At 38.1% G+C, this 10,053-nt stretch overlaps 1 protein-coding gene across 1 annotated transcript in view; it reads right to left on the bottom strand.

Annotated features, from left to right (window-relative positions):
- Positions 1–3,060: 3,060 nt before the first annotated feature.
- LOC117114939 (flocculation protein FLO11-like) overlaps positions 3,061–10,053 on the bottom strand; it is a 24,493-nt gene continuing 17,500 nt past the window's right edge. Inside the window, exons 10-16 of the mRNA XM_033258568.1 lie at positions 7,069–9,577; positions 6,429–6,527; positions 6,020–6,115; positions 5,514–5,636; positions 4,185–4,274; positions 3,761–3,862; positions 3,061–3,223 (exon numbers count right to left, since the gene is read on the bottom strand). Of these exons, the coding sequence (XP_033114459.1) occupies positions 3,213–3,223; positions 3,761–3,862; positions 4,185–4,274; positions 5,514–5,636; positions 6,020–6,115; positions 6,429–6,527; positions 7,069–9,577 (3,030 nt within the window). The 3' untranslated portion in view covers positions 3,061–3,212. The remainder of the gene's footprint in view (positions 3,224–3,760; positions 3,863–4,184; positions 4,275–5,513; positions 5,637–6,019; positions 6,116–6,428; positions 6,528–7,068; positions 9,578–10,053) is intronic.

Genomic DNA, 10,053 nt, shown 5'->3' with positions numbered 1-10,053 from the left:
TTTTAAAATGTATTTTTAGAAAAGTAGGAGAGAAAGTTTAGATTCATGTGGATTCATGCTTTAATTTTTACATCACCATCTTCAGTATAGCCTTTGCTTCATGATGGTACCAAATTTAGCTGCTACTTTTTGCAACTTCGCGAGACAGACGCACTTTTATCAGTCTTGCTTTCGTACATTTGAGACACAATTTCATTAGAGCAAACCGCAAATCAGAGGGATGTACGCGCATCTACTCAGTTTATGCAAAGCGTGGGAAAAGCACTACAAAAATTGACAAACTGCTCGTGATTTAGCAGTAGCAAATCTTCTAATATTTTGCTGCTGTTTAGAATACTTTATTAAATTTTGAGCAGTAATAATCCACATATCACAATGAAGATCTAGAGGTGGTTAATTGTGGTTAGATATAGGAACTCTAAAGTTAACTTATCATTCATTCAGTCCCCTATCGGACAGCTTAACCTCCCCCAGAAACGTACATAATAACCAGGGAACAGTGAATTGTGTAATAGTGTAAATTCACTGTTCCCTGGTAATAACCGAGACAACTATTATATAGTTGTCTCAAATAATAGCAACTAATTAAGTATCATAAATTGTCGATTAAGTTGTGTTTTTGTTTTGGGTTTAATCGACCAGTCTAATTCCCACTTCGGCAGTTGACGATCGTAACACACTATACCTACAGTCACAACGCTCAGAAGAGATCTTCAGAACAGTTGTGTTATGTATGTTGATTCCTTTTAAAACATGCTGGGTAAAATATAACAAGCTGTAATGTTTTAAATACAAAAGTTCTATAGTTCCCGTCCTCACCATAGGGATATTTCACTTTTATTGGCTTACACTTTTATAAAGTGGCACACACTAATCAGTGGTGCGTCAAAACTTAATCAAATAACAATATGCCCAAGCGAACAAAAGTAAAATTGGAAACGCAAAGGTAATCAGAAAAATTAGGGAATTTAACAAAATTGTAAAAGAAAACGTAGATTTGGTCAAATTGCATTCCAGATTTTTTTCGACGAGGTGACCTTATACGTTCTCGCATACGCAGATGACTTTTAGTGACGTCATTACGTCCTACCGTCGTCGTGCAATCGAAAGCTCCCCACTGTTTCGCCAAGGCTCTTACCGAAGAATACATGCGTGTTGTGCATCCTTTTTTGGATATAAAGGATATTGGTTCCATGTACGTAATGGCTTTCTGCACAGTAAATAACTAAGTACAAGATTCAATATGAGATGTCTCCAGGTGTACTGTCCGTGTTATCCTGGATAAACTGCTCCGCTCATACCCACCCCAACCCACTCCCATACCTCCAGTACTTGAGCATGTTGAAATCGGCAACTCATTTTATGTTAATATGTATTATCTCTACAGTAACCGTTATATTATTCCAGTAGACAATTCCAATTTGTTATTGTATTTGAATCATCCCTCCCGACATTTCAATAATAGTAATTGTTGCAGTATGTAAGAATAATAACCGCTTTTTAATTACAAATTGTAAATTCCGTGACTGAAATTTTGCTGATTTTCTGTATCACATAGCCCAGTTGGCAAACGTTGGCAAGCGTCGGGGTCGGATATCTGACGTTGGTGTTTGGTTGCAAAATTTGGTCGGAGAGGTAACGTCAAACCAACATTGGAATTTCACATTGGCCCGTATGAATATATTTGTCGATATTCCGATGTCGTCCCAACGTGGTAAGCCGTCGTAAATATTCAGTCTGACTAACGGACGGTACGTCACGATTTGTTACTGCCCCGACGTCGGCAAACTACTAAAAAGATGGTTGGGTACTACCGTTGGCCCAACGTTGGCTAGAGGTTGTAAATATTAGATGTGATTGTAGACGTTGTCTCAACGTCACAGTACGTTGTTGGCCCCACGTCGGTAAACGTTTGAAATGGTGGTTGGTTAAAACCGTTGGCCCGACGTTGGTGATAACAGACGTCGCAAAGTTAACAGTTCCGAGTCTGTTATTTATTAACAGACTCGGAATCATAGGTCAGCAGACACATTGGCTGAGATTGGATCATACATCCCCAAGAAGCCCTATCCGGGCCATCAGGCTTCTTTACGCCACAGGCTTAGGAATATAATTCTGGTGCATGTTAATTAAGGGACTGAGCCAGAGATGTCCAAAAAGGGGGCGGGGCCGAAAGTTGGGCCGATCGAGACAACACTGTCCTAGAGGGGTCCGGGGGCATGCCCCCACCCACCCGCGAAATTTTGTGTTCTAGATGCCCGAATTGAGGCTTTCTGGGCTATCATTTTTTCTTTTTCTTTCTTTTTTTTACCTCCCAAAAAGCTCCAGGGGTACTGTCCATGCTTTTGTTAATAAACTGCTCCGCTCGCACACCCATCCCACCCCCTTCATCTACCTCCAGTACTTGAGCATACAGGCTGTAAGCATGTTGAACTAGGCAACTCCTTTTATGCATATTAACAATTGCTAAAGTAACTGTTATCTAGTAGAATCATCTACAGTAATAGAGTATTGGATAATTCTAATCAGTCATATTATTTTTATCTTCCCTCCAGTAATACCTTCAAACAAAATTATTGCAGTATCAATTTACATAGGAATATGTCAGAATCGCTTTTAGTTACAAATTGTAAATTCTGTGTGACTGAAATGTTTTTGAATTTTGGCCTTGTCCATTTCGAGGAGGCGTCGATGTTGTGAGCTATTGGTCCATTTCTGCGTCGGATGATAATACGGTGTATGTAATGTACTGGTTTTGTGTGCAATGATTTTTGACCTCAAGTTATTGTGAGGTGGGTGGTCAATATCCTCGGGTTTTTCTGGGGAAAATTCATCTTTAAGCTGAAGTCTATTTTGAAATTATATATACCTGTATAAGGATATAATAATAATACGATACCTCAACGGCTCTATAAGCCCTGAGGCTGGTTTCTGTAGAGGTTTTTTTGTGGTTTTTCTGGGTATTTTGTTTTTCTAATTAAACACTAATATGAAGAATTAAGAAATATGAAGCAGGCAAATGATCAAATTTATAAATATTTATTTTGTATTGCATACTATTTTTTACATTATGCTAATTAATACATTGATACAAAATATTGCTATTACAACATTCCAAAAAAACCAGTCCATTCTGAATTGGTGGTTTAATTTAATCTTGGCCAATGATTGGTTCTTTAAAATTCTTGGCTCGTGCTTCTACAACATACTATTTACAAGGGCACTGTGAAAATAAAAGCAATACGATCAGTAAACAAAATATTAAGCTTTTTTTAATTCTCTAAGCTTATTGTCTACACAAAGCCTATTATTGATTGCCATATTTGGGAGCAATAAAACATCATTATGACTATATATGGGCACATCACACAGATTTGATAGTGTGGACAGAGCTTGGGTCACACAGTCCGTAGAAGCCCTATTCAGGGGCATCATGTTTCTTGTTACGCCACAGGCTCATGAACATTGTATAAAGTCTAGGATTTGGCGTGTTCAATCCCCATCACTTCTCACATTTATGTAATCCACTGCAAGGGCCCCAGACCTTTAGAGGCCCCGAGATATTAACTGGCATTTTTTTATTACCAGGACAAAGGGTCCGAAATTTTCCAAGTGGACCTAATGATCAGATTTGGTCATTCACAGCTCCAAGAAGCCAACTGTTATTTGTCATTATGCCTCTTCGCTAGGCCACAGGCTCAATTTCATTATATGAAGTCTAGTGCATGTGTGTACACTAGTTTGGCGTGTTTAAACTTACCACATACGCCGCACATTATTGGACAATGTTTTCTAATGACGTTATGATCGCATCTCCCTTGAGTGTGCCGTGTACACAGTAGTGAAGTCTGTTTACATGAACCTGAAAAGAAATACAATAATGAAAAACTCTTCATATATGAAGTAATATTAGACAAAAATTTACTAACTACCACACAAAAATAGTATGTCTATAATATGAACAGCATCTTCAAACTTGCATTGCAAGATGACAAACAAAGTGGGCATCTTCCATTACCCTATTTAGGGAACTACTAATAAACAAATTTACTAGTAGACATCCTCGTAACTAAATAATTGAAGAATAAAAAAAAAACCAATAATGTCCAGGTTTTATTACTCAATAGTACACCATAGCCTAGTAATAAACCTGTTTTTCGCAGTTTCCATTTAGACCGACTTACTTGAACAGTCGACGCCAGAGTAACCATCATTACACGAACAAGTACAGTTGCCTGGATCGAGTGTTCCATAAATGCACTCTAAATTACAATCTGGGAGATTAAAATATATTTGCTTTATTTTGACAAAGTTACACAAATACTGTCTACACTATTTATTTAATTATATGGGTATATTATGACATACAAATTCCACCAGTGACGAACCATAGGGTAAATTGCAGGGTATGCTAGGTATTGGCATATCTAGGATGTATAAGAGGCTGCACGTCCTCCTCCTACCCCGGAAAAAAAAATATACCCATCCCCAGTCACGCCACCATGCTCATATCACCTTAGTTTGCGAGTTATCCCCTCATAATCGCCGATCCCCCACTTTACCTTCCTAACACCATCAGCTCCCTTCCATTTCAAGACCCGCCCACTGATGCTAGGGCCTGCTAGTGATAGGGAAAGTTCGTAAGCGAAGTTCGTAAGCCTACTACTATACAGAATAGGATTGCGTTCTATAGTCAAAATACAATTCATGTTATTTCTAATACTGGCATGGTTGTCTTTTCTTCAAAAGAATTCTTATTCCTTTCATATTATAATTCAAAGTTTCTTCTATATATACTGGTCATATGTTTGTACATATATTTAAACTTTAATCGATTCAGATTAGGCTTATAGATAGAATACACAATTGGCAGTGGAGGTCCCGATTGTGAGAAGAGCATGCGCACATACACTTGGAAGCACTGCTTCCATTCAAGTGTTAAATTGGCTATTCTGACGCCACCGCACGGTTGTCACAATAGCAAATTAAGCGTTGTAGGGTATGCTCTGACTTCCATTGACTCACTGAATAAGTGATTGGCTGATATCAATACTGTACTATTATATGCACTGCATACCTTGCTTGCCTTTTTCACTGAGTCTTAAAGATAGAGTCCAACTCTTTTGATACAAGTATTGATAATATGTTCTCTTAAATCAATTTTGTTGTACAGAATAAGAATATAAGAGACTTAGTTGGCCTAGGCACTATATAAGATTCCTGTAGGAAATGAATTTATTATCTAATATGTGAATATGAATACTCTGCATGGAGCAGAGGACAATTAATAATTACTTAATATACTTATTTCCTCCAATAAAACATTAAAAGTACAAAACATACAAAGGAGATGGTCAGACGAAGGATGAACAAGTTCCAATTACCAAAGCGGGTTTCATCTGCCCAATTGTAAAATTCTGTATGATTCTATAAATTACAGTCCAAGAGTCATTTGGTGAAAGTTAAACACCAAGAGTCATTTGGTGAAAGTTAAACACCAAACTTTAAAATACCTTCACAAGTAGAACCACTCCAGGGGAATGGACAATAGCAGCGACACATTCCAGGAACACCCTCAAATCCACTTTGTTTTTCAAGATAGCCGTCATTCTTGCAAGAGAATTCATTGTCACAATCTAAAGTAAACAACAGATTGAAATCATGATATAAATCGCGAAAAGCAATGATAAAATGAACCATCTACTCTTTCGAAAGATGAAATGGCATAAAAGTCAGGTGTGTACACTGGATCTTCGTTTTAAAGTGTTTATCCAAGAAGACTTGCTTTTTTCCAAAAAGGCCTAGAGTTAGCGCCAAGGTTTATCATTTCGTCCGATCTCCTAACATTAATTAAATATAATGATTTTGCTTATAGTGGAAACAAAATATTACTATTTTCAATACCTTTAATAATACTAAATGGATGTTACATTGTAAAATAACAATTTTGTACCAAGGCTTATATTTATGTGAATAAATTCCTCAATCTATAGCTAAAGTGTGGATCTAAAATACTTACCTATGGTAGGGATGTATATTGGGCAGTTACCATCATTTCTAACCATGGGACGTGCATAGAGTTCCCAGCAACTGCTTTCATCAATATTGCATGCGGCTGAAAATTTTTATCAGATAATTTTTAACCATTTCATTTCATTAAATACAGCTGCTATTGTACACAAAAATAGAGCGAAACATATTTGATCATCTCTGTCGTCAGAAAGGAAATAACTATGGGCCATTATATAAGATTTGTGTAGCAAATGAAAAAAATGAAGGTAAAAAGAGAATTAAATCCAAAACAAAAGGCAATAATGGATAAAGGATATTTTGTTATGTGTCACTTAAAGTTGATAACATACAGTTTATATTTACAATGTAACTAAATCTATAAATTATCCACTCAATATACACCAGTTAATACGTACAGCTACAGAAGTCGCCTTTGTAGCCGGAAAAACAATGACATGTACATGTACCCTCGTCGAGTAGGCCGTTCATATTACAGCCCAGTTTAAGACCGCATACTATAACAACAAAAAAACAGACTAACAAATGTAAACTGTAATACATATACTTAAATTACACACTCTGCAAGTCAATTGAAAAATATTAATTTGATTGACATTAGTTGAATATATATAGCTTGATTTTTCACTCTCATTTTACGAGAGAATACGTATTACTTGACCTAAAGAGCAATACCAATCTACAAAAATAATGTTGAATATTTTGTTGTATCAACAACTGAGACAGGAGTTAGGCAGGCAAGATCTTATATACTGTACTAATAAGCATACATATTGAGATTTATGGTACCACCAATTACAAACATATTACAATTGGAAACATTATATTTCTTGTAATTTTCCCTTGAAAACTAAGGTGTCAGTGCATTTGTATGATTCTTCAGTCACTGCATTCTATATTGTGTATCGGAAAAATGTTTTATTTCAGCCAAGCCTGCTGCAGCGAGCATGCAAAGAGATATTACATATGAAGAAGTCTATCAACATTCATCCTGGTGTGTATAGATAGCTGCCCAGAAAGGTTCAATGGTTGACTCACCTGTGGTACTGTATTGAGTAGTCAAAGGTTTAGTTGTACTAATTTCAGTTGTACTATATTTAGTTGTTGATTGCTCAGTTGTACTGTGTTCAGTTGTCGACGGTCCAGTTGTCGACGGATCAGTTGAACTGTATTTTGTCAATTGTGCAGCTGTACTGTATTCGGCTGTAGGCGGTGCAGCTGTACTGTATTCAGTTGTCGGCGGTTTAGCTGTACTGTATTCCGTAGTCGAAGGTTCAGTTGTACTGTATTCCGTAGTCGACGGTTCAGTTGTACTGTATTCGGTTGTCGACGGTTCAGTTGTACTGTATTCGGTTGTCGACGGTTCAGTTGTAGTGTATTTTGTTGTCGATTGTTCAGTTGTACTGTATTTTGTTGTCGATTGTTCAGTTGTACTGTATTTAGTCGTTGATTGTTCAGATGTTCTGTATTCAGTTATAGACGGTTCAGTTGAACTATTTTTTATCGTCGATTGTTCAGTTGTACTGTATTCAGTTGTTGACGGTTCAGTTGTACTGTATTCGGTTGTCAACAGTCCAGTTGTACTGTATTCTGTTGTCAACAGTCCAGTTGTCGACGGTTCAGTTGTCCTGTACTTGGTCGTAGACGGTTCAGTTGTCCTGTATCTGGTTGTCGACGGTTCAGCTGTACTGTATTTTGTAGTTGATTGTTCAGTTGTACTGTATTTGGTTGTCGACGGTTCAGCTGTACTGTATTTTGTAGCTGATTGTTCAGTTGTACTGTATTCGGTTGTCGACAGTTCAGTTGTACTGTATTCGGTTGTCGAAGGTTTTGTTGTACTGTATTCGGTTGTACTGTATTTTGTCGTCGATTGTTCAGTTGTCGACGGTCCAGTTGTACTGTATTTTGTTGTCGACGGTTCAGTTGTCCTGTATTTGGTCGTCGACGGTTCAGTTGTCCTGTATTTGGTTGTCGACGGTTCAGCTGTACTGTATTTTGTAGTCGATTGTTCAGTTGTACTGTATTCAGTTGTCGACGGTTTTGTTGTACTGTATTCGGTTGTTGACGGTTTTGTTGTATTGTATTTTGTTGTACTGTATTTTGTTGTCGATTGTTCAGTTGTCGACGGTCCAGTTGTACTGTATTTTGTTATCGACGGTTCAGTTGTACTATGTGTTGTCGTCGATTGTTCAGTTGAACTGTATAAAGTTGTCGACGGTTCAGTTGAACTGTATTCGGTTGTACGATATTCTGTCGTCGATCGTTCACTTGTATTGTATTCGGTTGTCGACGGTTCAGTTGTACTGTATTTGGTTGTCGACGATTCAGTTGTACTGTATTCGGTTGTCGACGGTTGAGTTGTACTGATTTCAGTTGTCGACGGTTCAGTTGAACTGTACTCGGTTGTCGACGGTTCAGCTGTACTGTATTTTGTAGTTGATTGTTCAGTTGTACTGTATTCGGTTGTACTGTATTTTGTCGTCGATTCTTCAGTTGTCGACGGTCCAGTTGTACTGTATTCGGTTGTCGACGGTTCAGTTGTACTGTATTTGGTTGTCGACGGTTCAGTTGTACTGTATTTGGTTGTCGACGGTTGAGTTGTACTGTATTCGGTTGTCGACGGTTGAGTTGTACTGATTTTGGTTGTCGACGGTTCAGTTGTACTGTATTTTGTAGTTGATTGTTCAGTTGTACTGTATTCGGTTGTACTGTATTTTGTCGTCGATTCTTCAGTTGTCGACAGTCCAGTTGTACTGTATTCGGTTGTCGACGGTTCAGTTGTACTGTATTCGGTTGTCGACGGTTCAGTTGTACTGTATTTGGTTGTCGACGTTTCAGTTGTACTATGTGTTGTCGTCGATTGTTCAGTTGTACTGTATTCGGTTGTCGACGGTTCAGTTGTACTGTATTCTGTTGTCAACAGTTCAGATGTCGACGGTTCAGTTGTCCTGTATTTGGTCGTCGATGGTTCAGTTGTACTGTATTTTGTAGTTGATTGTTCAGTTGTACTGTATTCGGTTGTCGACGGTTCAGTTGTACTGTATTTTGTCGTCGATTCTTCAGTTGTCGACGGTCCAGTTGTACTGTATTTTGTTGTCGACGGTTCAGTTGTACTGTATTCGGTTGTCGACGGTTCAGTTGTACTGTATTCGGTTGTCGACGGTTCAGTTGTACTGTATTCAGTGGTCGAAGATTCAGTTGTACTGTATTCTGTTGTCAACAGTCCAGTTGTCGACGGTTCAGTTGTCCTGTATTTGGTCGTCGATGGTTCAGTTGCACTGTATTTGGTTGTCGACGGTTTAGTTGTACTGTATTCGGTTGTCGACGGTTCAGTTGTACTGTATTCGGTTGTCGACGGTTCAGTTGTACTGTATTCGGTTGTCGACAGTTCAGTTGTACTGTATTCGGTTGTCAAAGGTTTTGTTGTACTGTATTCGGTTGTACTGTATTTTGTCGTCGATTGTTCAGTTGTCGACGGTCCAGTTGTACTGTATTTTGTTGTCGACGGTTCAGTTGTCCTGTATTTGGTCGTTAACGGTTCAGCTGTACTGTATTTTGTAGTCGATTGTTCAGTTGTACTGTATTCGGTTGTCGACAGTTCAGTTGTACTGTATTCTGTTGTCAACAGTCCAGTTGTCGACGATTCAGATGTACTGTATTTTGTAGTTGATTGTTCAGTTGTACTGTATTTTGTAGTCGATTGTTCAGTTGTACTGTATTCGGTTGTCGACGGTTTTGTTGTACTGTATTCGGTTGTTGACGGTTTTGTTGTACTGTATTCGGTTGTTGACGGTTTTGTTGTACTGTATTCAGTTGTCGACGGTTCAGTTGTACTGTATTCAGTTGTCGACGGTTCAGTTGTACTATGTGTTGTCGATTGTTCAGTTGAACTGTCTAAAGTTGTCGACGGTTCAGTTGAACTGTATTCGGTTGTACGATATTCTGTCGTCGATCGTTCACTTGTATTGTATTCGGTTGTCGACGGTTCAGTTGTACTGTATTTGGTTGTCGACGATTCAGTTG

This window comes from Anneissia japonica, unplaced genomic scaffold, assembly GCF_011630105.1.
Source record: "Anneissia japonica isolate Jap-2015-1 unplaced genomic scaffold, ASM1163010v1 scaffold288189_len579620_cov203, whole genome shotgun sequence".
NCBI classification, from domain to species: Eukaryota; Metazoa; Echinodermata; class Crinoidea; order Comatulida; family Comatulidae; genus Anneissia; species Anneissia japonica.
This window is presented reverse-complemented; position numbering and strand designations above follow the sequence as displayed.